The 27366-nt window shown below is 49.4% G+C and overlaps 3 protein-coding genes and 1 non-coding gene across 5 annotated transcripts in view; 1 reads left to right on the top strand and 3 right to left on the bottom strand.

Moving 5' to 3' along the window:
* Positions 1-5848: 5848 nt before the first annotated feature.
* Positions 5849-5958, bottom strand: LOC138737819 (U6 spliceosomal RNA). The gene has a single exon (XR_011341261.1). It is a non-coding gene; the product is annotated as a U6 spliceosomal RNA (small nuclear RNA).
* Positions 5959-8885: 2927 nt separating this feature from the next.
* The window catches only part of rassf4a (Ras association domain family member 4a), a 101691-nt gene continuing 83210 nt past the window's right edge, over positions 8886-27366 (top strand). For both annotated transcript variants that reach the window (XM_069885317.1, XM_069885315.1), the window contains exon 1: positions 8886-8998. The gene's annotated coding sequence lies outside the window, so the exon portion shown is untranslated. The remainder of the gene's footprint in view (positions 8999-27366) is intronic.
* Positions 9057-9851, bottom strand: LOC138737308 (uncharacterized). Its single transcript, XM_069888061.1, has one exon. It carries the CDS (start codon positions 9849-9851, stop codon positions 9057-9059), a length of 795 nt encoding a protein of 264 aa, XP_069744162.1.
* Positions 15283-25519, bottom strand: LOC138737530 (C-X-C motif chemokine 5-like). The gene is made up of 5 exons (XM_069888208.1): positions 25409-25519; positions 22704-22788; positions 22445-22571; positions 21038-21127; positions 15283-16296 (listed from the first exon to the last, which is right to left on the bottom strand). The coding sequence occupies exons 2-5, from the start codon at positions 22768-22770 to the stop codon at positions 16185-16187; spliced, it is 396 nt and encodes a 131-aa protein (XP_069744309.1). The 5' UTR covers positions 22771-22788; positions 25409-25519; the 3' UTR covers positions 15283-16184.

Genomic DNA, 27366 nt, shown 5'->3' with positions numbered 1-27366 from the left:
CGGGATAATCATCCCCCTTGTATTCACTTGTTTCCCCTCTCTGGGGTTCTGTGTCACTCTGAACTGCCACTTTGTGCTGGCCCATGTTTTCATTATACTGTGTCTGTTTCTAGCCTCTGTTGGCCTCGTATCTTCCGCGGTAGGTTTATGTATCATTTATTCAACAGTTTTTACAATTTGTATGGTGTTAGGGTTTGAGTTAGTGTTGGGGTTATTGGTGGTGTTTCTTGGTAAGCTCGGGTCTGTGTTAGGGTGTCCCTGTAATTTGTCATAAGTGTGCTGGCCCATGGAGTCTGTTGTGGAGATTGCTGTTGTTGCGGGGCTTCTATTTGGGTTGTATTTGAAAAGGGTTGAGTCTGGGTAAGGGTGAGGGTTAGGGTGTTAATATGTGGACAGCGGGATGATCATCACCCTACTGTTCACTTGTTTCCCCTCTCTGGGGTTCTGTGTCACTCTGTACTGCCACATTAAGGTTCGGGTTTTGTGTTGAGGTTGAGATATGGTTAGGCTGAATTAAAAATAGAATGGAGCAACTAGGACACATGTTGGGAGAGCACGTGTTGATAGGACATGGAGACCGGTGCTAAGGGACAAATTTGTGATCTCGGAGATACCCACGGAGCAGATCCACCGGTTGTCTTGCCATCTCGAAGTGGATCAAGACTAAAGCCACTTTCAGGTGGAATAGCCGGGAGAATGCAGCTCCGGAGCCGGCTGTGGGTATCTGCGAAGGGAAATTCAGGTGGCAGCGCTGAAGGTGCTGTTCTAGCACCTGAAAGATCCATAGTGGGGAGAGGTGCTGTGGAGCAAACGCCAGCTCCCATCAACTGTGGCCATAGTCCCACCTGCTGTCATGATATCATTTGCATTGCATCGAGGCTGAAGCTGTAAGGATCATGGTGGGCCAGGAGCAGAGATGAGAAATGCTGAGGATGTTGGCATCCTGTGTCAGCGTTCAGGACTAGATACGCAAAATCCTCGGTCAGGCCATGAAATATGTTGAAGTTCTCAGCTCCATGAGATCAGAACATCGCATAACTGAGATCAGGCAATGAGTCCCGCAAAGGTTGTGGGCCAGAAGGCGGAAACTAGAAGGGGAAATGATTGCAGAGCATAGGCGCCACAGACGGAGGCGAATGCTGCTTGTCAGTCAACTGGCCATGATAACAAATTGGTCTCTCTGGAGGTTGAACAGATCCCAGGGGGCTGCATTCTGGAGTAATGTCCTCACCAAATTTGATGATGACAAGTGGAGGAGACACAGGGCACCTTCAACTTTGTGCTGGAACTTATTGAACCTCACCTGCAGCCTCATAGACCAGATGCACAGCGGCCATTGGAGCAGGGACTTCGACTGGCTGTGGCCCTGTGGTGGTATGCCACCCCTTGTGAGTATCGATCCATCAGTGCCATCTTTGGGATAGGTGTCAGCAAACTATGTACGGTGTTACGGCAGGTGACTGGAGCCTTGAAGGACGTCCTCGGTAAACGTTTCATCTCCCTGCCAAATGGAACACATCTCCAGGAGACAATTAACGGCTTTGCGGAAAGGGGCCATCCAATGTGTGCTGGCGCCATCGATGGGTTGCATATTCCCATTATCACCCCCAGCGTGAACCCCGTGGCCTACTACAATCACAAAGGGTGGCATGCCATGGTTCTGCAGGCGGATATTGACCACAAGTTCTGGTGAGTTAGAGCCATTTAAGGTTGTCAACTCATGTGCCAATGTTCATAAGTACTCAGCTACTTTCTATGTGGCAGCTTCCTGGACGTGTTTATGGGTTGGCCTGGCCAGACGCATGATGCACGAGTGCTTGCCAACTCTCCTTTGTACAGAGAGACGGAGGACCAGGCAGGATACCTCCTCCCACGTGACGTGAGTGATCACCCTTCAAAACTCCTCGCACTGATGTTGTTCATGCCTATGTGTAAATGGGCAGGCCTCAAATTGCATGGATTCCCTGGAATGTGGAGGACTGCCTATCCAGTGCAGCACTGAGATGCTCCAGCGCAGATGACAAGTGAGTCACGCCCTGCATGTGCTTGTCACCTTCCGACCAGCGCGCTGACTCCTTGTCCTTCTTCAGCACCTCGAGGAGTGCTCTCTCCTGCTCCAGAGCCACCTCTGCACGCTGGCGGTCCCTCTCTCCTTCCTCCTGCTCAAGTGTGGACATCATGCTCTGCAGCTCTTTGGACAGAATCTGAGGCTTTGTCAGCCTCCTGCATTTGCGTGTGTGACAGGGCACTGAGAGTCAAATCAGGAAAAGTGCATCAGTATTTCAATTATGAGCTTTCCAATACACATAACCCATCAATTCTACTGTACCTGTGTCCTCTTGTGAGAGAGCCGCCTGGCTACTTCCACTGCTGCTTTCGGCTGTGCCAGTGGAGTCATCTCCGGTGACCTACACCTCCTGGGTCTGCATCTCTTGTCCTTCAGCGCTGCCGGTTGTGGTCTGAGATGCCCCAGGGATGAGCTCTGGAGAATAAGGGCTCTCCAGAGCACTGGCAATGCTCAAGGGTTCTGCAGAGCAGCTGGACCCCCATAGAGTGTGGCATTGCTCAGAGTACTGCCACTGCAACTATGCGTTACCACTCCTCCGGTTATGATCCAGCACCGCATGGAACTTTTTACGCAGGCTCTTCAGCTTGGTCACTACCTGCGTTTTAGTGCAGACATGACCACTGGCTGAGAGTGCAGTGGCCACTCTTTCATATGTGGGATCATCCCTCATTGTCCCTGTCAGCTCCCTTTCCTGGGTTTCTTGAGATAAAGTGCTGAGCCTGCACACTCTCAAGCGTTTCAGGCTAATAACGTCACCGCAACGTCATCAGCCCACCCCCGAGCAGCCGCTGCTGCTTTCAGGTGCCTCGGTGGAGTGCTCAGAAGCGGAGAATACACCTCCTTGAGGAGGGTTGGTTAAGTACTCCTTGGGCCAGGGTTCTCCGCTTTCACGTGGCCTCCCAACAGCCGCATTCGGTTATTTTAGGTGGCTTAATGTTGGGGTGTTCTGGCCACCTGAAAGTGGCTTTAGTCATTTCTTTAAGACAGAAAGAAACAGGGCAGAGAAGGTTGACCAGGATGTTGCCCAGGCTTCAGGAACTGAGTTACAGGGAAAGGCTAAACAGGCTGGGACTTTATTCCCTGGAGTATAGAAGAATGAGGGGAGATTTGATTGAGGTATTTAAAATTATGAGGGGAATAGACAGAGTAAATATAGTTCGGCTTTTTCCACTGAGGGTACGTAAAAGACAAACCAGAGAACATGGGTTAAGGGTGAAAGGGGAAAAGCTTATTCATGCAGAGAGTGGTGGTGTGGAATGAACTGGCAGGTGAATGTGGGCTCAATTTTAACATTTAAGAGGAATTTGGACAGGTACATGGATGGGAGGGATATGGAGGGCTATGGACTGGATGCAGGTCAGTGGGTCTTGGCAAAAAAATGTTCAGCACAGACTAGAAGGGCTGAAGGGGCCTGTTTATATACTGTAATGTTCCCCAGATAAAAATATCACACACTGGATCAGCCAGTCTCAACTTTTTTTTTCTACCCATGACCCCCTTAGGACTCTGCTCAAAGTTTAGGGTCCCCTTACCTGTGGAGCAATCGTTTAGTTGATTTATTCTGTTCTCTCCCAGAGATAACATAAAAAAAATGATTGGAGTCTCTTGCTGCAGTAAAGAACCCTCAAGGTCGAGTGCGAGCACTTTGGAATTATTTTACAAGCTGTGATCACATCCTTACTGTGTTGCAGAACAATGTGTGGAAGTGGAAGTGGCTGAGAATGAATAATACCCAGCTTCCACCGCCTGCCTACCTTCAGGACCTAACACATGGTGCTGATTGGACCTGGCGCATCTGACAATTCCGGTTTCTCCAGAAATGACATGGGAAGCAATTTCCATCTGACTTACAAATTGACAATCATCCCCCAACTTGAATATCCCCTTCCAGACTCATGGCCTTTGCTGCGTTAAAACTTAAGGTTAATCAAAACTTTTCTGATGAGGCATCCGGTGGAGCTTAGAGAGTTAACTCCGATGGACAAATCTTTGCCCAATGTGTTTGCCCAATGTGTTTGTACTGTGCCCAATGTGTTTCTGCCCAGAATGGATTTCCAATAGTGAAAACTATTGTTCACCCTCCAACCAGACAGGCCCCTTCATCCCAACTGTCTGGGCTGAACATGATGTCCAAGTTAAACTAAAACTGGTGCTTTCATATGATCCGAAACACTCTATCCCTGCATATTCACATGTCTATGTGGAAGCCTCTTGAACACCACTATTGTATCTGCTTCCACCATGACCCCTGGCAGCCAGTTCTAGCCACCTACCACTCCACTCCTTTAAAAGTTCCCCCTCCCTCTTAAATACATATCATCTCGTCCAGCCATTCTCAACAGGGGCCACATGCCCCCCCAGGGGCCACAGCACATTTAAGGGGGGGGGGCAACAGACTTCAATCATTTTTTTAATGTAGTCACTGGGAGAGAACAGAATAAATCAACTAAACGATTGCTCCACAGGTAAGGGGACCCTAAACTTTGAGCAGAGTCCTAAGGGGGTCATGGGTAGAAAAAAAAAGTTGAGACTGGCTGATCCAGTGTGTGATATTTTTATCTGGGGAACCGAGGGAACATCCGGTGCTCCAACTGGTTTCCTCTACATCGAAGAGACTGGACGCAGACTGGGAGATCGCTTCGTTGAGCCATCTTGGCTCTGTCTGCAGTGGCCACCCATTTCAATTCCCTGCCCCATTCCCTTGCTGACATGTCTGTCCACGGTCTCATGCATGGCCAAACTGAGACCACATGTAAATTGGAGGAGCAACACCTCATCTTCCGACTGCGCTCCCTCCAACCAGACAGCATTAATATCAACTTCACTGGCTTTCATTAAACTCCCCAGTTGCCTTTCCCTATCTCTGTCCCTCCATTCCATCTCCTTTCTCATAAGCATGATATATTCTTACCACATCCTTTTGTTGGTCTGGATTCCTCCCCCATTGTTTGAATTTTGAGACTTTCTGAGACTTCCTGCTTCTGGATTATTCTGCTTATGAGGAAAGGTTCAGGCCCGAAATGTTGGCAATATATCTTTGTCTCCCATAGACGCTGAAAAGATCAGCTGAGTTCCTCCAGCATTTCAGTGTGCTTTGACAAGGTTTTGGCTGCTTACCCTGTTTCCAGATAAGCCCAGCGAAAGGTCCTCAGGGTGGCACAGTTAGCACCACGCTGTAACAGCACCAGCAAATGGGACTGTGGTTCGAAACCTGCGCTGTCCACAAGGAATTTATATGTTCTCCCTGGGGGATCCAGTTTCCTTCCACTCCTCAAAATGTACCGGGGTTGTAAATTGATTGTGCAGTGCAGACTCATGGGTGAAGTGGCTTGTTACCGTTTTGTATGTCGATAAATAGAGCACTCAGCAGGTCAGACATCATCTGTGGAGGGAGAAACAGTTCACTTTTCAAGTCAATGTTGTAGCACAGACACTGCAAATGGCAATCTTTCTTTTCTGGGTATATCCATATTAAAATGTGCTCAGTGTCTTCAGACATGACTATAAGAAACCACTTTATGTGGTCGGGTGTGGTTACGTTGGACGAGTTGCGCTTTGAGTTCAGTTGGGAGGAAGCTCCCACAATAACTGATGGTTCATCCTTCTGGTCTAAAATGAATTTAGGAAGAACTCTAAAGTACACTCTCTATAAAACACGAGCACATCAGGCTAACTTCTTTTAAATATTGTAGTGCCAGAACATAGTTGATTATACTGGACTCCTTAGCTTTACAAATTTTCTTTGTGGAAAAAAATAACAAGCTATCTTACCTGAGAGGAGGTAATAAGGAATGCTTCACGGCTTTGCCTGCCATCCTTGCAAAGGGGCCATGCTGATCTTCTTTGTATCATTCCAATTTTAGTGTATGTGCAGCCACAATTGTGTGCATCTCCCAGTGGCCACCGTTTCAGTTACTCATCTCATTCCCTTGCCGACTGGTCTGTCCATGGTCTCTTTGCACTGCCAGACTGAGACCACCCACAAACTGGAAGAACCACATCACATATTCTGTCTGGGCACTTTCCAACCAGATGGCGTTATCGTGGTCTTCTCCAGTTTCCATTTACCCCCTCCCCCGAGATCTCCTTTCTACAGCTCTGTCTGTCTGTCTCTCCCTCTCCCTCTTCCCTTTTCTCTCTTTCTCTCCTTTACACCAGCTCTGTATTCACAGGCCAAGCCTCCCCCCCTCCATTAATTCTCCCTTTTCCTCTCTCCCATATCCAAATATCACCTTTTGTCTGTTGGTCTGCTCTCTTCCCACTGCCCTTTTCTTTTATTCAGATACTGCTGCTTTTTCCCATCCCTTGAGAAAGGCCTCAGGCCCGAAACGTCAGTAATATATTTTTACCTCATATGAACACTGCGGATTAGACGGGTGATATTTCAATCAATACTTAACAAATATGTCCTCCCATACCTTAATGAAAAATTGTCTACTAACAGAAATACTGTGGATTTTTAAAAATTTGAATGCTTTGCTAAATTGGCTTCATTTTGAAGGGATCCTTTTAATGGTTTCCATACATGACACAAAGTTATTGAGGTCCACATGAAATAATTCCTTATAATCATCTCACAATTAAATATTGTCCAAATAACCCAGAGCCATAGAGGAAGTGAAGTGTATGAGCTGACCTAAACAGTCTGGGAATCACAGGTCATCACATCTCACATCGCTGGATTGGATCAGGTTGCTGGAGACAGGCATGGCTCTCCTGCCTGTGGCTTTATGTCCTAATGTCTGCCATTTGATTCAGATTTCCCTCAGGGAGTGGGGGTAGTATCCCAATGTCTGGCATGGCTGGGGGAGGCAATGAAAACAGTGAAAGGCATTGCTTCACACATTTCTCACTGCCATCCGTAAAGAGAACTGAGTGGCCTGCATCATTCTTCCAGTTAAAACAATGCTGGGGAAACTCAGGTCACACACAGTGTATTTTATATGCAAAGACAAAAATACATAACCAGCGTTTCAGGTTTAAGCCTTTCATCAAGCATTGGGGTGTTTGCACACATTTTGCTTGTACTTTGATGAAGGGCTCAAGCCTGAAACATTGGTTCTGTACCTTTATCTTTGCTACATAAAGGACACTGTTTGACCTGCTGAGTTTTTACTTCAATCACAGTGTCCACAGATTTTTGTGATTTACCATCCTTCCAGGATTGGAGAACGGCGAGAGTTACAGCAGGAAGGAAGTAGGAGAGAGGTAAGTTTTAATTTAATTTTGTTAATCATTGGAAAGAAGGTTCACAGTACATTTTCACAGGAAAATTAACAATTTTGTTTGAACCAAAATATGTTATTCACCCTTTTCACTCATATGTCCAAAGCAGCCTCTTTGTTTGAATGTACCACCTTTGCAGAGAAAAGTTACTCATATAAATTAATCCATTTTATATTCACCCTCTCTTTTCAAGATTCAAGATTTCTTTTATTGTCATGTAATTGTACAGAACATGTAATATGACACGAAGTTGCCTTCTGCCTGCCTTAAGGCAGACAAGAAGTCACCACTAGTGTCTCCCGGTGCCCCTTACAGTATGAGAGAAAGAAAAGCAAAAGAGAGTCCCATCAGAGTCACTGAGTGACGGTGGATTTGCTTCCAGTACTCCCGTAACCTCTGCAGCAGCACGGATCCATCAGCGACCCGAACTACAGATACAAACTTCTGACACTGTCAGGAAGCCTTCCCAAGGCCCTTCGGGAGCCCTTCTAGCCCTTTGAGTTAACATTAATAAGAAAAGACATAGTCATTGATTTTAATTTACTTATTTAACACCAGAATTGATCTAATTAAGAATGTTGGTTTAGATCATATACTCATTGTGGGTATCTACAGAAAACTTTTGTGGTCTACATTTCCTCTGGTTAATCCTTGTGACTTTTCGGTTCCCTTATTCACTGTCAGATAGCTACAATCTCAACAAATAGACAAAAGCCAGTACTTCATTTGCACTGATTTCTCATCAAAATGTGATGTAGTAAATCCTCCAGAAAGTAGAAAGGTGTACAAATGCAAAGTGTGAGATGCAAAGATGTTGTCTGCAATCTTTGTGCCATTGCCAGTAATTTGGAGAACAATTCTCATAAATCATATCAGATTTTGCTATGGATTTTAATTCAAAAAGAAACCCCTTGATGGACAATAGGCCCAGCAATGATTGATTCAAACATATAATCAATTTCCTCCTATCTTCATGTGCACTGGAGGTGTTACTGCCTGGAGTGGCATCCCATCCCACGCTATGATGGACACAGCAAGTCTGTTTTTCATGGTGCATCTGCAAGTCAATATGAACGCATGGAACGTCCCTGGTGGGAGAGGGAATGGAGGGGTGAGGTGTGAGCAAAGACCTGAGACATGTTCGAAACCCTCCGCAGTTCCTTTGTCCTGCCCATTCCCCCTAGTTCCTCCGCCCCAGACTGGACCTCCCCACCAAGCCCCTCCTCCATCAATCCCCCCACTGATCCCGGAACAAGCCACCCCCCCCCCCCCATTCATCCTCTCCCCCAACAAGCCCAACCCCAAGCCTCTCCCTCCCCCTAGTCCCTCCCCTTCCCCACAAGGCCCCTCCACTCACAACCCCCGTCCTTCACCATCAAGCCCCTCCCTCCCCACTCCAAGCACCTCCGTCCCCACCATCAAGCCCCAACCTCACCAAGCCCTTCCCACTAAGATCTGCTTCACTCAGCCTATCCCCACTCCAAGCCTCCCCTCACTAAGCCCCTCCCTCACCAAGCCCCACGTTGACTCAATTCAATGTCACCGCCTGCAGCGTTCTCGGGAGCGAGCTCTCTGATTGGTGGAGGGGTGGTACCTGAGGCAGCAACTGCTGCTGTGAGTGGCTGCGGCCGGGCTGACGGTGGCGGCCTGGACCGGAGTTGGGGAAACTGATGCCGGCGGAGCGCGTTGGAGCGGCAGCTGTAGGTGGGTAGAGGGTGCGTGTGGTTGCTCTGCGTCCGCAGTGGGGACTGTCAGCTCGGGCTTACGTAGTTACCGACGGGCCGGAACGTTGGCTGGAGAGCGGGGGCTGATGCACGGGGCTGGGGGGGGGGCTGATACACGGGGCTGTGCGGGGGTGGGGGCTGATGCACGGGGCTGTGCGGGGGTGGGGGCTGATGCACGGAGCTGTGGGGGGGATATGGGGGCTGATGCACGGGGCGGTGGGGGGGAGTGGGGGCTGATGCACGGGGCGGTGGGGGGGAGTGGGGGCTGATGCACGGGGCGGTGGGGGGGAGTGGGGGCTGATGCACGGGGCGGTGGGGGGCAGTGGGGGCTGATGCACGGGGCGGTGGGGGGCAGTGGGGGCTGATGCAAGGATCTGTGGGGGGGGGAGTGGGGGCTGATGCACGGGGCTGTGGGGGCTGATGCACGGGGCTGTGGGGGCTGATGCACGGGGCTGTGGGGGCTGATGCACGGGGCTGTGGGGGCTGATGCACGGGGCTGTGGGGGGGAATGGGGGCTGATGCACGGGGCTGTGGTGTGGGTGGGGGCTGATGCACGGGGCTGTGGGGAGGGTGGGGGCTGATGCTCGGGGCGGTGGGGGGGAGTGGGGGCTGATGCACGGGGCGGTGGGGGGGAGTGGGGGCTGATGCACGGGGCTGTGGGGGGGGGGGGGGGAGTAGGGGCTGATGCACGGGCTGTAGGGGTAAACATGAGAGCGTGTAGATACCGTGAGTGAAGTAAAAGCACGATGCTGGAGAAACTCAGCAGGTCCAACAGTGGGCTCTATGTAGCAAAGATAGATACAGAACCAACGTTTCAGGCATGAGCCCTTCATTGAGGTATGGACACAATGTAGCCCACACATCTCCCTCCATTGTGTTCAATGTCCACATCAGTGACAGGGATCACCCAGTGGCCAACCACTTCAATTCTACACCCCATTCTTGTCTGCTCATGGTCTCCTGTACTGTCAAACCAAGACTGCCCATAAATTAGAGGAGCAACACAATATTCTGTCTGACCACTCTCCAACCAGACAGCATTCCAACCTAGCCCACTCTCTGTTCTCCCTCTTTCCCACCCCTCTGTCTTCTTTCCTCCAGCTTCCCATCCCTCTCCATTCACAGAGCCACCCCCCTCCCCCCGGTTAGCTGGTGTGTCCTCCCTTCTGTGACCCACCTATTACCTCCTGCCTGTGGGACTGTGTTCCTGCCCCACCCCCACCATTTTGTTCGAGAGCCTGTCTACATTTCGTTCATACCCTGATGAAGGGTTCAAGCCCAAACCATAGGTTATGTACCTTTATTGTTCTGTATAAAGTTCACTGTTTGGCCACTGAGTTTCTCCAGCTTTGTTTTTTTTTCATGTGTGCTCACTGTCACTGTGAGAGGGCAGCATCTGTCTGATATTCCCAGTTGTCCTTCAACTCATTATGTTGCCAGTGAACAGACCCTTGGGGCTGGACCCCAGTGGGAAATTTGCCTTGACAACATCACTGCAGTCATCCTTGTCAGCAGCTTACCCTGCCCCCATAGTTTATTTCTCAAGCAGTGGAAACTCTCGTATATTAATGTTCTAACCTCGATAACAATGCTGCGGTTGAAGTGATTTATAACAGGTTTTGCCAGTTTACTCTCTGAATGACAGGAAATGTTATTTTTACTAGTATTGTTTCACACAGATTATGTTTGCAGGTGTCTTACTATGTTTGCCTATTTTTGGCTCTTTACTCAGTACTACCTTAAATGTCAGTAAGCAGTTCATTCTAAGTGTTGGGAATATTGTCATTTCATAATTCTTGCACAAACATGGTTTCAATGAGGTGTACAGGCAATCTTTGCCTAGTGTTATTAATCAACCTCCTGGCAAGTTGCTGTCAGCTTTGTCATCAAAAATAAATTGTTTGAGTGACTTGTAATTATACCTTACATGTTTGAATAATGCATAAAGGTCATAGGTTTGAGGTGAGAGGGGAAAGGTGATCTGAGGGATTCACACACACACACACACACACACACACACACACACAGGGTGTTGGGTGTGAAGAACAAGCTGCCAAAGGAAATGGAAGAGGTGGGGACAATTACAGCATTTAAAATGTGTTTCGACAGGTATGTGGACAGGAAAGTTTTAGAGGAATGTGGGCTGAATGCAGGCAAATTGAGCTAGATCAGTTGGGTCGGCTGGGCTGAAGGGCCTGTTTCCATCTGGTATAATTCTGACCCTGGAGCTGTTTATCCATTGGAACCTGAAGCTGTCCACTATCTCCACCTCTGCAGCAATGATGTGGAACAGGGAGTGAGCTTCCTCTGTAAGTCTGAGACTAGTTCCTGGATCTTGTTGAGGGAGAGGTTGTTCCAGCGCAAAGCCACGAGTCCCTCTATCCTTCTGTGCTCCACTGTCATTGTTCAAGATCCTGCTGATGACTCTTCTGGTGTCATTTGTGAAATCAGAGGTGGAGTTGGAACTGTTTGGCCAAGCATTTGGGGGGGGGGGGTGGGATGGGGACAGAGAGCAAAAACAGAGCAAGAGGGTGATCAAATGAAATGATCACCATAGGGTTCTCATTGTCAAGCCTCTGCCCAGAAGATGGAGGAGCAGATGCAACCATTCAGCTCCTCAAGTTGGCTCAGCTGTTCGAATCATGGCTGGTGCATTTGGAAGAATGTTATTAATTGTCACATCAAGCTACAGTGAAAAACTGTGCTATCCAAGGAAGTCAATCTGTACTCTAGTACAATAGGTAGTGTAAAATAAAATAAATTTTAATTGTAGTGTTACAGATAGAACATTCAATTAAACTAGTGCAAGGGCATCACCACGTTACTAATGAAAGTGTGTTCAAAAGTCTGACAACAGGGGAAGATGCTGTCCATGAATCTGTCAGAAACTTGCACCAACAACTTTTGCTTTTAATGAAATGCCATGTGATGTGTCACTGTCAGATGTTGTTTGTATGTGAAGCAAATTTAACATTTAAAAGATAAAATGGGTTTAGGACTTTGCAAGGTATGATGTTTGTCCATTGGAGTTTATAGGAGTGAGGGGGACTTGAATGCAGAAATGTTGGCTTGTATATTATCCGCCAATACACTGATCAGTCTGCATCTGGTATGGAATTTGAGTGATGACTAAGAATTGCATAAACTGATCTTTTTTTTCAAATCCTTTTGTGAAATTGATGGATTTGTGCTAGAAAGCTTTCAAAATGTTGCTTTGCTAAAGGTCAGATGCTCTCATGTCCTAGGTACTGTTATGCTGGGAATCAATTAATTAGTGTTCTTCAAGTTAACGCCAAACGCTGCCACAGTTTCAGGCCATAAACTGCAGCGGGGGTGGGGTGGGGGTGGGGAAAGGAAGTAACTGCTTTGTGCGTTGCTTCTACTGAAGCAACAGGAGGTTAACATTACGAGTAATCTGTGCCGTGAAATGGTCCAGCTTGAAGTGCTCATTCCTATGCCTGCAGCTCCATGACCGACCACACAGCCTTTCCATGAGGTAGCCCTGAAATCGAGCTGTCAGCCATGGGCTGAGCAAGTCACCTGGAGATGAGCTGAGGTGCACTGTTGAATTGTTTGCATTTGAAGACATTTTAGACTTTTCTGGAACTATTTGCATTATCTGGTTTGAGAGATTTTGCAACACTGCTTCTCTGTTAGACTCCCAATGGGTTTATCGGAAGATGTGTTAATCCTGTGTGACTGTACCTCTGCTGTCTGGAGATTCGTACCATGACAGCTGCTGTAAGATCCTTCTCAGTGCCAAGCTGTCAAACCTTTTTGGGGCTTGGTTCCCTGGGTTAGGAAGGCCAGCAAGGCTGGTCATTGGCTGGTCAAGCCTTCTCCAACACTCATTGAACTTCTGGCAGATCCTGTGCCTCAAACTCACTTCCTTCCCCCATTCCCAGATCCCCACATTCCCAAGGTGTCCAGAGTCTGTGAGACTTGTCTCTTCCCAGCGATACGGCCCTCCAGGTGGATAATCGCAATGATTCTCCAGGACGATGATCCCAAATCAAATGAGCAGCCTCCTGATCTCCAGTTTGCAAACCTGCCTGTCAGTTCCTATCCAAATCCAGGACAAGATTGCTTCCCTCTAAACTCCTGTGAGTGAGCCCTGACTTCGTCATTCTCTGTTCCTTACCCTGGAGATGGCCCGACGAGGGGGCAAGCTGTTGATTTTGTGGGACCCATCTCTGCCTGGTGATCATTTATGGAGAGACCTTTGCCAGGTTGTTGATGAACTGCTCCATCAGTGAATCATTTCTGGTACCTGGTGAGTCCCCACAGTTACACGCCATGGGTCCGAAGCATCTGGCTCTGGACCCCTGGCTTGTCATGTGGTTCTGTTGGATCGGTGCAGAAACCACCCTCTAGGATGATTGAGGAAAGAATCTGGAGCTTGGAGTAAAGGCTCAGATTGGTTGCAGTCTCCTTCAATGGAGGTCAGGTGGAGGAGAGTGGCCGAACATTGTTCCTTCCTGCTGTGCTGATAGCGCCTTGCTTCACTGTGAGGCACCTGGAACGTTATGGCAGTGAGAAGAAACGAGCTCAAAGAGTGAGCTGCACATCAACAGCTTTGTCCTTGGGGTATAAATCACTGCATCATATCCTGTTTCAGGGATGAATAATGCAACAGGAAAGCCAGAGCCCACCCACCATGAATGGTATCAGGATGTCCAATGTTCCACTGAAAGTGATCCAAGAATTTAAATCAGCGTTCTCAAAACCTGCAGAACTGGAACAAACATGGAACAATTGCAGGGTTTTAAACTACATCTGTTGGAGTCCCAACCTAACCCCATAAAATATTAACCTTGAATCTTCCTTTGGTCCTGAACTCGCCCTGGTTTTAGAGGTTCAATGTTATTTATTATCATTTTTTTAAAAATTTATTCACAATAAATTATTTACAAAAATAATGTTCAAAGCTTTTTCACACCCGTAGTGTCAAACGTGTTTGCATTTCCATCAGTGTACGTGGTTGCATTGGTTCTCTAACGACTCCGTTACCTCCCCCTGGGACACCTTGCCGTTCCCCCCCCCCCCCCCTGCTGTTTTAGGAATTTCCCCTCTGTCTCAGCCCTTCAGTGGCCAGTAATGGGAGGACTCTAGACTTCGGCTGCTTGGACTGTGCCCATCGGCAGTGTTCTCTCACTGACATCTCCGTGTGCTGAACGACCAAGGATTTGGGCTGACAAAAGGGCGTCTTTCACTGAGTTGATGGTTCTTACTAACAGAAAATGTAACACTGCGCAAAATTTCTTTTCATCTGCCTTATTGCCCTGTGCCCCTTACAGTTACAGAAGAGAAAGAAAAGCAGGGTCCCTTTATACCAGCCAATGTCCTCTTGGACTGAAGCTGTACAGGCATGCTCTTACCAAGGTATCACGAGCCCTTTTCATCAAGCAACCCTGCATTAAATCTGGCTCAAGGAATAAAATAAGGTGAATTTACCTTTTACGGTGATGGTCTATCATGTGGATCCATCGTTCCCTTTAAGGAGAGCAGTCGGGAGGCAGGGGCGAGTGGTCCAGTAATACCTCTCGTCACAGTGATGCCAAACATAGCCGCCAGCAAGTGAAAAATTAATATCGACTTTCCCTCCCACCCAGAAGAACTAAAAACTTTAGCCATCACTCATATGAATAGAAAAATGATCCTTTAGAGACAAATCGCGGTTGCTATTGCCCTGTATCTGAACACTGAGTGCTTTAAAATTTGTGCTTGGGTCGCGGGCTGGCGATGTCATTGACCCCTCCCCTTCACAGCTGCTTTCACCAATGGAGGAAGTGGAGCGACTACACCTTCACCTTTAAGTGTGAAGCTGGAGCATATTCCAGCAGCCCATCTGCCTTCAGAACCTTTACAGAGGGAAGTGCAGAGATGGAAAGATGAAGAATCTGTCTTGACATTCGCTCTTTCCCCCCCCCCCCATAAAAAGGCCTAAAGATCGATGTGCAGTGCTTGCATGAATACTGGGTGTCCTATTGGACTTCGGGGGGAGCAGTTTCTTCACCCAATGGGTGGGTGGGGGTGGGAGATGATTGATTACATTCCAGATGGACTGGTAGATACTTTAATTACTAGAACTCAGCGGGAGGTGGTGTGGTGGTGGCTATTGGAAGAAGGGGAGGGTGGTGTTGAGGCCAGGGTTGTATCAACCAAGTTCTTTTCAAGAGACCAGGTTCTGCTTCTTGTGTAACGTGACCATGAGCTTCTAATTTAATTTACATCTCGTCTTAATAAAGAAAAGACAATTGCATGTTTCTTGGTTTCCGTTATTTATTAAACCAATTTTCTTTACAAAAGCATCACTGTTCACACTGTGTATTTGCATTATGAATGGTTGTCACTGTTAGCTTGGCTGTTGACGTGATGCCTTTACAGCTCCGGATTCGTATCCGATGCTGCCTGTCACGACTTTGTATGTTCTCCCCATGACCTGCGTGGGTTTCCTTCCATCCTTCATAAAATACGGGGTTGGGAGGTTAATTAGGTAGCACAGCTCGTTAGTCAGAAGGGCCTGTGCTTCATCTCTAAACTAAAAATAAATGTGTAACATCTGTTTACCCTTGCATTTCTGTGTTGTGCAAAGTGGCCACTGATGCATCTCCAGCGTGTGTCTATAGTGTGTGATTGAAAAAGGGCCTTCGGGTTGTATGTGATGTCATGTATGTACACTGACAATCCATCTGAAATCTGATTGCGTTAGTTGGTGAATCTCACCACGTTTCAATGGCCAGTTATCTCGGCCTCATGAGCAAGACCTTGAAGAGTTATTGTCCATGATTTGTGACCAGCTCCGAATGGCCTTGGGAGCTCATCGCGTCTGAGGTGGGGCGTGCACAGTGCACTCCAATTCTGCTGGACCCATGTGTACAATTTTAATTCAATGTGTGAAATAGCCCTGGTGCAACCACGCAGAGTTGTTGCCTTTGGAGCTCGATCTAAATTGTGACAGGTGGGTGACTTGTACTGAGGTGGACGACGGCTTCCATTTTGGTTACTTTTATAAACAAGCTTCTAAATATTATGGAGGAGTAATTAAGTGGAGACAAATGATTTAGTCACCAAATGCCATGTCTTTGAACAGCAGCCGCAAGGGTGAGAGGGCCTGCTTGTTCTACCTCCTCCATCAAGTCACGCTACTTTGCCGTTTACAGATATCATCGCTGAGATTGCATCAATCGACTTCTCCCCTTTCTCCTCCTTCCCTTCCGACCTTTCCTTAATAGTCTTCGAATGCACACGTTCTTCTTCTTGGGATCATTCTGAATTCTGTAACGGAACAGAAGTGTCACCTGGTAAGTTGCAGACGCTGGAAATCCGACACTAAAACAGAGACTTCTGTGAAAGCAATGTGTGGGTAGAGAACCAGCCAACGTTTCAGGCCTTTGCCCGAACTGGGGAAGGGAGAGATACAAGTTGGTCATTGGTCCTGTCACGGCAGGAGGTGCCACACCTGTCTTCCAACATTCGGTGACCAACCTTCCAAGCGCAGTAGTAGTTCATGAGCTCTCACACCCTCCACAGTGCATTGGGATGTTGGTGGAATAGCTATACTCAGTCATCTGAACTTCAGTTCCCCCCTACAATCCCCGGCTGGTACGGGCTGGGGCAAATGCCAACGTTCCAGAAACGCCTCATGCAGCCTTTCCAACCTGACTCTGTCCCTATCGGAGACTGATGTGTCAGTGCAGGAGTGGGCATGGAACATTCTCCCCCCCACCCCCCCCCCCCCCAGCCCAGTCTTGTCAGGTTCCAGGAACATGGACCACGGGGTGGGGGGGGTGGGTACGGAGATCACAGCAGAGGTTAGTTGGCATCGATACCATGGCAGAGAGTGAGGAACCTTCAGTCGACATTCACAGGTTTATCTCAAGGATGAGAATGAAACTCAGTGGCAGATTAAGTTTCAAAATCTTACGGTTATGGCCACAGATAAGAGAAGATCAGATAACCACACCTGAGCAATCTGTCCAGCTGCAACATGAGCTGCTTCTACAGGTGCTGCCTGACCTGCTGAGTTTTTTTTCCAGCATTTTCCGTTTTTACTTCACTTTGGCTTGATTTTTCTTACTTGCCTTCTCATCACCTTCTCATTAACCCAACACGTCTCACAGACAAAGTTAAAGGGTCAGGAAATGGCTGGTATTCACTCATCCTATCACAGACATTCCCTTTATTCCACACATCGCCCCCCCCCCCCCACCCTACTTGTATCTCGCTCTTTCTGGCCTGAGAAATGTCGCCTTGAGCATTGCTTGGCATCCCTAACCACGGAGAAAGGGAAGCAAAAGAGAGTCCCTACAGAGACACTGAGTGTCCATGGATTCGCCTCCAGCCGCAAAGACTCCTGTTCGATCCATTGGCTACTAGAGCCTCAGACCTGAACCACATGATCAGCACCCTAAGCCCTTCTCGCATCCCAGTTCTGATACCTTGTTCCATGAGGCAGTCTCCCAGCAGCCCGTGTGGGTCCCCCAGACACTGAGCCCCCACACTGGGCCCCATCCTGGTGCCCTGCGCCTGTCCGCGGCTCCCCCTTTCCTATTAGCTGGGTGACCAGAACGGCACATATTTGACTCTCTGCCTTCGCTCCCAGTCCATAACATTCTTTGACATCCAACTTCTTCCAGTTGTGCCTGAAGCATCAATGTTTTCTCTGCCCTGCTGAGTATTTCTCCCATGTGCTGCTTTTGTCTGATACGGGGAGGCTGAAGCTGCAAGTTCACTGCCATTCCACTGTGTGGCAGTGTTGGACTGTCCCAGGCTGCTCATCCTGATGGTTCTCACTGCACCTTGTATAGTTTGTGGGTGAATGGCTCATTGTGAGGACCAGATCGATCAGCTGTGCACCCAGACCGGAACAGGCAGTGGGGATGAGGAGAGGGGAATTCCAGGAGGGGCAGAGGATATTTACTCTTTCTCCATTTTGTCTCCTCCCTCCCTCCCCACCCAACCCCTTGCCTCCCTGTAAAACACGCAGACCGCGAGATTGCTTTGCTGAGCACCTTCACTCCATCCACATCAGTGGCAGGGATCTCCCAGTGGCCCACCACTTCAGTTCCGCACCCCCGCTCCCGCACTCACATCTGCCCATGGCCTCGTCTACTACCCCATCAAGGAAAACGCTTGCTTTTCCAACCAGGCACTCTCCAGCCACTTGGCGTTGACATCGCCTTCTCTGGTTCCTGCTCACCCACTCCCCGTTCTCCCTCCCTTCCCACTCCACCTGCTCCCTCTCCATTCACAGAACCATCCCCTTTCCTTGCCGTGTGGCCTCCCTCTCTTGCTCACCTTCTCGCTCATGCCTGTGGGACTGTGGTCCTTCCACCCCCCCCCCTCACCATTTTGTTCGGGCACCTGCCTACATTGTGCTCATACCCATGATGAAAGGGCTCAAGCCCGAAATATGGTTGTGCATCTTTGCTGAATTTCACCCTTTCCTCCCTGTAAACTCCTTTCCCCGATTTCCACCTGGGATGTGAGCTCTGCCTTTCCCTCAGCATTTCCCCTTTTTTCACCACCCCCCCTCCCCCACACTCAGTAGGGGAGGAAGGGGGTTCCATTCCGTGTCTTGCTCTGATCTGGTGTGGTGGCCTGAGGAGCTCCTATGGGACAACCTGGAGTGGAAGGAGAGGGTTGACCTCCCTTCCTTTGTGAGGTACGGTCCCACCACAGGGACCTTCCTTCCATGTCCACAATGCACTACCCCCAATGGCTGGATGCCCTTGCCATCATCTGAACTGCTGCCCTCCGGTAGATGCTTTCGGTTCATTAACTCACAGACAAACAGACTTAAAAACAGTTTTCACCCCAGAGCCTTATGCGAACTGAACATCATCAATGTGGAATATTGGATTGTTTTATTGTGTTGTTGTTTTTCTAGTTTATTGTTTGATGTATGTGGGCACTATCAGGATGTGCACTCAATGTCCTACTTGTGTAAAGAGAATAAAGGGTATCTGATCTTCTCTTATATGTGGCCATAACATGAGATAACTGAGATCTTTGAACTTAATCTGCCCCTGAGTTTCATTTTCATCCTTGAGATAGACCTGTGAATGTTGACATCTGCCATGGTAATCCGATGTCAAACTAACCTTTGCTGCAATCTCCGTGCACACTCCCGCATTACTAATACCCACCTCCTCCCCACCCCTCCACCCCCCCCCCCCCCCCCGTGGTCCACGTTCCTGGAACCTGATGAGAATGGGCTGGGGGAGATTGTTCCATGCCCCACTCCCCGCGCTGACACGTCAGTCTGTGCCCTCGTGCACCGTCGAACAGAGGCTGCCCGTAAATTGGGGGAACAACAACTAATTCTCTGTTGGGGCCACTCCAACCAGATGGGATTAACATCAATTTTCTCTGTTTCCAGTCCCCTTATCCCTGTCTCCTTCCCTTCAGTTCCCACCCCCTTCCCATCTCTATTCAAAGCCACTCCTCTTCCCCCCCCCCCCCCATTACCTCAGTCTTTATTCTTATACCCTCCTACCTATATCCAGCAGGCCTGTTGGCCTGTGCTCCTTCCTTCCCCCCCACCCCCCCTTCTTCCCTCCTCCACCTGTATCTTCAGCTGCCGTCCTCTTTTCTGCATGTATCTCGATGAAGGGCTCAGGGCCAAAAGGTTGGTTGTATTTCTTTGCTTCCTGTGGACACTGCGTGACCTGCTGAGTTTCTCCAGCATTTTTGGTGACTTGCACTGCAATCACAGTGTCTGCAACGTTCCCACAGAGTATTTTGGGCCCCATCTGTACTTGATCGGTAATGAAATAGAACAGTTGATGTTTGAACTTGTTGAAGCTGGGAAAGTCCCCTCACAAGACCTCGGCATGCAGCTCGCTGCACTGAATAACCCTGTTGTTCTGTGCCTGTACAGGGGAGTGCACACGCATGACAGGACATGATTCAGCTGTCACTATTGAGTGTTGTGCTGAAGCCTGACTTCCTGGTCTGACCTGTATTGGGACTTGTAACCTGGGCAAGCTGTGCCCAGAGGTGGACTGGTACAGATGAAATCCCAGGACACTGCCTGCCACCCAACATCATTTCAGCTGGATTCACCTGGTGCATCCAGCTGCCAGAGAGATCAGAAGGGCAATTGTAGCTACCACAGGATCAGTGAGGCCAGCCCTACCTGTGTGCGCAGTGGGGGAAGCAGATGGGGCAGGCTGTGGTTCGCTTGGCTTCCACTGGATCAAGCTGGATTCAAGACCAGCAGCAGAGCCTCTCTCATATGGAGCAAGGGAAATGTACAGGGAGGCTGCCACTCAATCCACGCCCATCCGTCTCCCCATGTGTGTACGTCCACCCCCCATCCATTTCAGTGTCCCTGCTGTCCATCTCCATGTTCTGTCTGCCCATCTCCCATTTGTGTCTGTTCCCAGTCCCCCGCCCCCAGTCTGTGTCAGTGTCCCACAGTCCGTTCCCCCATCCAAGTCCACATGAGCCAAGGTGGATGAATTCAACAGGGGAGTTCCTACTCTATGCCCTGCTAGCTTGACCACCATGTGTCCACACAGAGTGGTTAAAAATGCTGCCTGTTTCTGTCCTTGGCCTCTGTTGCTCAAATCAAGCAGTGGTTGTGAGTCCACTCCTCGATCCAGGTGTGGAACAGATATGGGGCTAACAAGTCCAAATTCTGGGGCTGTGGGCTTCTCTTGTCTCGACCCTGCCTCGTTCAGTTCCTCTGGGAATGATGTGCATCCACCTCGATCTCCACCAGACATCTCTGGACAACTCTAGTTTGTCCCCACATCCACAGAGAGTGATTGGATTAAGTCCTGGAGAAACTCAGCAGGCCACGAGTGTCCATAGGAAGTGAAGATGTAGAACCCTCTGGGCACAGTCTCTGAGCTGTTGGACTAGAGCCAGAATCTCCCCTGAGTTGTGCAACTCGCTCCACTAAAATACCTGGAGCAGTATCTGACTCTCGCTTTTTTGGTGTGAACGGGCATGTTTTCTGCAGTTAACATATTGTCACAAGTCAGCCGCTGTTGTGTACAGTACTGACCTTTTCCAGCACCTCTGCAGTCGGGTTCCCTGCTTGGAGTCTGAACGCAGACACACTTCCATGTCTTTGCTGTCTTGTGTCACAGTTAATCTGTAGAAGAGAGAGGATAAGTTGCATGTATGTGGATAGTGAACAGTCTCAAACCAAAGTGATTCTCAGTCCATGCTCCTCCTTGTGGTGGTCTGACTTACAATGTTTCAAAGTTATCACTATATTTTGTGATTTTAAAAATTGTTTTTTTTTCCCCCAATGTAGAATAAAAGGTATTTAACATTTAATTATAAAATAGGCTTTGTTTTGGATAGAGTTGCCCAGCTGTAGGCTCCAGTAAGTGTTCTGAGCACCTTTGAGGTAGGCTAGGCTATGATGTTTGGTAGGCAGGGTCTTCATTGACTTGTGATTTTTCCACTTCCAATGGGTTTATCGGATCATAACCCCATTGTAAGTTGAGGAGCTTCAGGGGAACATGAAGAGTCAAGTTTAACCTGTAGCTGCTCGGGTTGGGGTTAACTATTTGGTGGTTTTAATCATTTTTTCAAATGATTTCTATTTTGTCAGGGGGAGTTTCCCTGCTTTCAAATCATTTGCCAGGGATTCTGGTTACTCTGTCCAGCCTTGCGCTCTTGTGCTTTGCTTCACGACAGGAGGATGTCAGGCAGGCAACTGATCGATCGATTGATCCCAGCTGCCATTGAGGTTGGGAGATTTCTTCTTGCATTGAATGGTGTATCTATCCACGGAATTTGCTGTGGTCCACAGCTGTACTACTATGAGGCACAGGGTCGAGAAAAGTTCAGGGCATTGGAGACTGGGGAATTGATTCAGAAGCCCTTGTATTGAATGGCAGGGCATGTTTAAAGGGGCTGGTGGCTTGACCCTGATTCTCCCGCGTTCTTGCCTGAAGACCCGGCTCCTGAACCAGCGATGGACTGCTCTGACACTACAAAAGAACCATCTGCACTATTGTCAAATCACTTTATTTCCCTATTACGATAACATTATTTATTATCTGTCTATCTGTTGCATTTATAGTTATGTTTTAATGTGGTAGTTTTTTTTTACACAAAATACCTGTTCGGCTGCAGCAAGAATTTCAATGCCTCAGTACATTGTGCAATGTTTATGACAAGATCATTCTAATTGTCATGTAAAGAGTGACGAGAGGGTGGGGTCCACACCCAGGGGGGTGAGGAGGGACCAGCCCAGGGTAGAAGGAGGGTTTGGATCAGTTGCCTCTGGCTCATTCTGCTTATTCCTTGAGGAAGGGCTCAGTCCCAAAACGTTGGTAGTATGGACGATGAAAGAACAGCTGACTTCCCCCACCATTTGTGTCTGTTTTTAGTTGAACACTGGCTCGGATCGCTCTGTGCATGTGTTTGCAAATGACTATGGCTGCGTGATACTTACATAACTTCAGTCTGGCTGCAGAAGACTGATTTGGGGAATATTTCGAAGTTCTTCATCATCTTCGGACGCACAGCATTAACAGATTCAAAGCACAGGCATCTCAATCCAGATAGTCCTATTGCCTGAACTGGGCAAACAATCAGAATTAAAGATTATTTTCACAAGAGATCCATAGGAACTGGTGGGATGTTATAGTTAACTTTTGTACAGTGTCAGGAAGTTGTTAACTGTGAAAACCAGTTTAAATATCATCACTCACCAGGGAAGGAGTGTAGAAGCAGGGCGAAGGTGATGATCTGAGCAGGGATCTGAGATCGGATGTTCATGTCCAGATGTTCGGCTGGCTGAGGAAAGCAGGAATAAACACTGGTTGATGTACCACAGGTTCAAGTGGTCTTTGCTGGTGACGGCGACCCACCCTGGAACAGGTGGTCAGTGAAGGGAAACAGGCAGGGGCAAAGCTGGCTTTGGGGCTTTTGTAAGGAGGGAGGTTGGGGAGAAGTGCAGAGAGTTTCACCCCCATCCCCTCCCAGACCCAGAGGTGGAAACCAAGCTCTGGCTACCTGCAGCCCTCGCTGTGGATGTGACTGAACATTGGGTCGAGCCCTTCAGGGTTTGCACACTGTCCAGCTGGGCAGGAGGAGGGGGATGTGGGGGCAGGCGGAGGGGGATGTGGGGGCAGGAGGAGGGGGATGTGGGGGCAGGAGGAGGGGGGGATGTGGGGGCAGGAGGAGGGGGGGATGTGGGGGCAGGAGGAGGGGGGGATGTGGGGGCAGGAGGTGGGGGTAGGAGGAGGGGGATGTGGGGGCAGGAGGAGGGGGATGTGGGGGCAGGAGGAGGGGGGATGTGGGGGCAGGAGGAGGGGGATGTGGGGGCAGGCAGAGGGGGATGTGGGGGCAGGAGGAGGGGGCAGGAGGAGGGGGCAGGAGGAGGGGGCAGGAGGAGGGGGCAGGAGGAGGGGGCAGGAGGAGGGGGCAGGAGGAGGGGGCAGGAGGAGGGGGCAGGAGGAGGGGGCAGGAGGAGGGGGCAGGAGGAGGGGGCAGGAGGAGGGGGCAGGAGGAGGGGGCAGGAGGAGGGGGCAGGAGGAGGGGGCAGGAGGAGGGGGCAGGAGGAGGGGGCAGGAGGAGGGGGCAGGAGGAGGGGGCAGGAGGAGGGGGCAGGAGGAGGGGGCAGGAGGAGGGGGCAGGAGGAGGGGGCAGGAGGAGGGGGCAGGAGGAGGGGGCAGGAGGAGGGGGCAGGAGGAGGGGGCAGGAGGAGGGGGCAGGAGGAGGGGGCAGGAGGAGGGGGCAGGAGGAGGGGGCAGGAGGAGGGGGCAGGAGGAGGGGGCAGGAGGAGGGGGCAGGAGGAGGGGGCAGGAGGAGGGGGCAGGAGGAGGGGGCAGGAGGAGGGGGCAGGAGGAGGGGGCAGGAGGAGGGGGCAGGAGGAGGGGGCAGGAGGAGGGGGCAGGAGGAGGGGGCAGGAGGAGGGGGCAGGAGGAGGGGGCAGGAGGAGGGGGCAGGAGGAGGGGGCAGGAGGAGGGGGCAGGAGGAGGGGGCAGGAGGAGGGGGCAGGAGGAGGGGGCAGGAGGAGGGGGCAGGAGGAGGGGGCAGGAGGAGGGGGCAGGAGGAGGGGGCAGGAGGAGGGGGCAGGAGGAGGGGGCAGGAGGAGGGGGCAGGAGGAGGGGGCAGGAGGAGGGGGCAGGAGGAGGGGGCAGGAGGAGGGGGCAGGAGGAGGGGGCAGGAGGAGGGGGCAGGAGGAGGGGGCAGGAGGAGGGGGCAGGAGGAGGGGGCAGGAGGAGGGGGCAGGAGGAGGGGGCAGGAGGAGGGGGCAGGAGGAGGGGGACCAATTTTTCACGTCAAAATTTGGGACCAATTTTTCACGTCAAATTGAAGGGGGGGGGGGTCAGCTCTTACACAGCTTAAACTTTTGACTGTAGTATGTACCTGCCTTTTTCAAGGCGTCAGGAGCTTGGCTGGTTGGGAGGTCAGGGCGAAAAAGAGAGGGGAATCGACATTTATGCAGAATATGTGGAAAATGCATGATTTTTGTGGCCACAAAAGGTGGAGTCATAGATATACCAAGCATATTTGGTAAACAAGTTGGAATTTGGCTCAGAGTGGGCCAGGACTGCTGATGATCTCAGTGTAAGTGGTGCAGGGTTCCACAATAGCCATTTAGCTGGTGAGGTTACTAATACTAAATCCTTTTAAAAATAAACTCTGTTGGGAATAATAAACATTCAGAACTCCACTGTACAATGCTGCACCCATTTCAACTCGTACATTGCACCTTCACAAAGCACTTTGTACACAATTGTTATTCAGTGGTTTAAATCTTGTACTAATTCAGATAAAGACTATTAATATTCTTTACAAACTAAACCCTCCCATTTTGAGTTCTGTGTGCCCGATGGAGATGTGGGGGGGCTGGTAATCATGGTGGGGAGCTGGCTGATGGAGGACCTCAGTTTTCTTCAGGGTGACTTCCAGGCCAAACATTTTGGCAGTTTCCGCAAAACAGGACGTCATGCACTGGAGAGCTAGCTTAAAGAAATCTCTTGGTGCCTGCCACATTGACCACCGCCAGTGGGCTGATCTTGCCTCCAACCGTGCATCTTGGCGCCTCACAGTTGGGCGGGCAGCAACCTCCTTTGAAGAAGACCGCAGAGCCCACCTCACTGACAAAAAGGCAAAGGAGGAAAAAACCCAACACCCAACCCCAACCCACCAATTTTCCCTTGCAACCGTGCCTGCCTGTCCCGCATCGGACTTGTCAGTCACCAACGAGCCTGCAGCAGACGTGGACATTACCCCTCCATAAATCTTCGTCCGCGAAGCCAAGCCAAAGAAGAAAGAAAGAAACCCTCCCACTCACAAAAGTCCAGATTGCCAAGCATGGATCACATCAGAATTAAAATTGTGTCACATTGTATTTTAAAGTATTCCCAGAAACAATTCAATTGATTAAAGCATGGCTGGAACTGACCTTTCTGGAAGTGTTGTCCAGTAGCCCCTGTCAGGAGAGTTAAAAGATCACACAGTTTAATGCTGAACAGCAAGTCAAACTCTTAAGTGTGGGAGGTGAGAATGGATAGCGAATGGAGTGGGTGGGGAATCACATGATTTCCCTGAATTACTGTTAGGCATGAAGCCAGGGACTTTACAGCAAATATTCCCTGTCATGGTGGCTTTGTGGAACAGATTTAGAGCTGAAATTTAGAAATCCCACTGTGAAAGGTCCACATATTTTTCCTCATTGAGAATAAAATCCATTGTGATTACTGCGGAATTTCCAAAGGCTTTCAGGATGAAGCAGTTCGGCACATTGCCGATATCCAGATGTGGCCCAAGGAATGAGTGATATTTAGCCCCTTTCACACTTGCAAGTGATCCCAGGAATTAAAATCGGCCTTTAAAGTGGCTAGCATGAAAGCAAAATCAGCTCAATGACGGCATCAGATGACATCATCTCACACCAGGGATTGACAGCCTCAACCCCCAGTACAATCCCAGGCGTTTGCAGATGCCAGGGTTACAATCAGGAAAGTGTGAAATGGGTAATTGCTTTGTGGGATTGAAATGACCCAAGTTTTTGCGTGAGTGCAGGAACGTGAAGGAAGAAAAGATTAAAATGAGGGTATAAACATTGCCATGGGGAAGTCGCAGGGGGAGAGAGCCAATAAATAGCAATAGTGGACAATTTTTAACCAGCATGGGAAAGTTGTTAGCACTATAGCACACAATTTATAAAGACTGTGGGGTGGGGGGGGTGGGGGTTGGGGGTGGGGAAGCAATGGCAGACTTAACTTCCGAGAATGCCGTGTGGCAGAGAAACCCCTCCGTGAATGCTGTGTGCATGCAGCCGGGCAGACTGCCCTTTCTCTACCACATGGAATTCTGGGAGGACAGGTCCGCCATTGCTTTTCCCCTATGGTATTTATAAATTGTACGCTACCAACTTTTCCACGCTATAGCACTACAAACTTATCCCCACTGCATAAATTGGCATTAAAATGCTAACTTTCCCACCTCATTTAAAAATTGTCCTCTATTGCTATTTAGTGCTCGCATGGTCCCTTGTAAAGATTTATATAGGTCAGCACAACATCAACAACAGGCTGAAGGGCTCATACTGTGCTGTAGATAGTTTAATTATATTCAAATATAAGCTCATAATACATTGATTAGGATTGAGGGCAGGCTCCACCATTGCTTGCTGGGTCATAACGTCACTGGTAGAGGGTAGAACTGTCCAAACCCCGAGGATGACTCCTTGTAAGTGTGAAAGCGTTCAGTGTCCCAGTTAGGAGTGGTCGAGTGTGAAAAGCCAAACAAACCCCCATTCCTATCCCGGGACATTGAACAGCCAGTTTAGGGGATGCAAGTGTGAAAGGAGCTAGTGGAGTATGTTCACAGAAAATTAATGAACACTTGATGTGTGACTGCTGTAAATTCAGGTGAGATCATCGACATAGTAAAACCTATGTCAATGCCCGAAATATATATTTTTTTTTTCTTTGGTTGGTTTTGCGGACGAAGATTTATGGAGGGGTAATGTCCACGTCAGATGCAGGCTCGTTTGTGGCTGACAAGTCCGATGCGGGACAGGCAGACACGGTTGCAGGGGAAAATTGGTGGGTTGGGGTTGGGTGTTGGGTTTTTCCTCCTTTGCCTTTTGTCAGTGAGATGGGCTCTGCGGTCTTCTTCAAAGGAGGTTGCTGCGGGAGAGGAGTCACGTAATGGAGTAGTGGCCGGTCAGGGAATTCCAGCCCTCTCCGGAAAAGTTGAAAAAAAACGCACAAAACACAAGGGTACAAGAGTAAAAATTAAAACAAAGTAAAAATAAAGGTGAGAAGAAAATGGCAGCGAAGAGAGAAAAGCCGAAAACAACGGGAAGAAGAGAAGATGAAAGAACGTCGGAAGAAGAAGGTGAAGGCCTTACCT

Source organism: Narcine bancroftii, chromosome 6 (genome assembly GCF_036971445.1).
Source record: "Narcine bancroftii isolate sNarBan1 chromosome 6, sNarBan1.hap1, whole genome shotgun sequence".
NCBI lineage: Eukaryota > Metazoa > Chordata > Chondrichthyes > Torpediniformes > Narcinidae > Narcine > Narcine bancroftii.
This window is presented reverse-complemented; position numbering and strand designations above follow the sequence as displayed.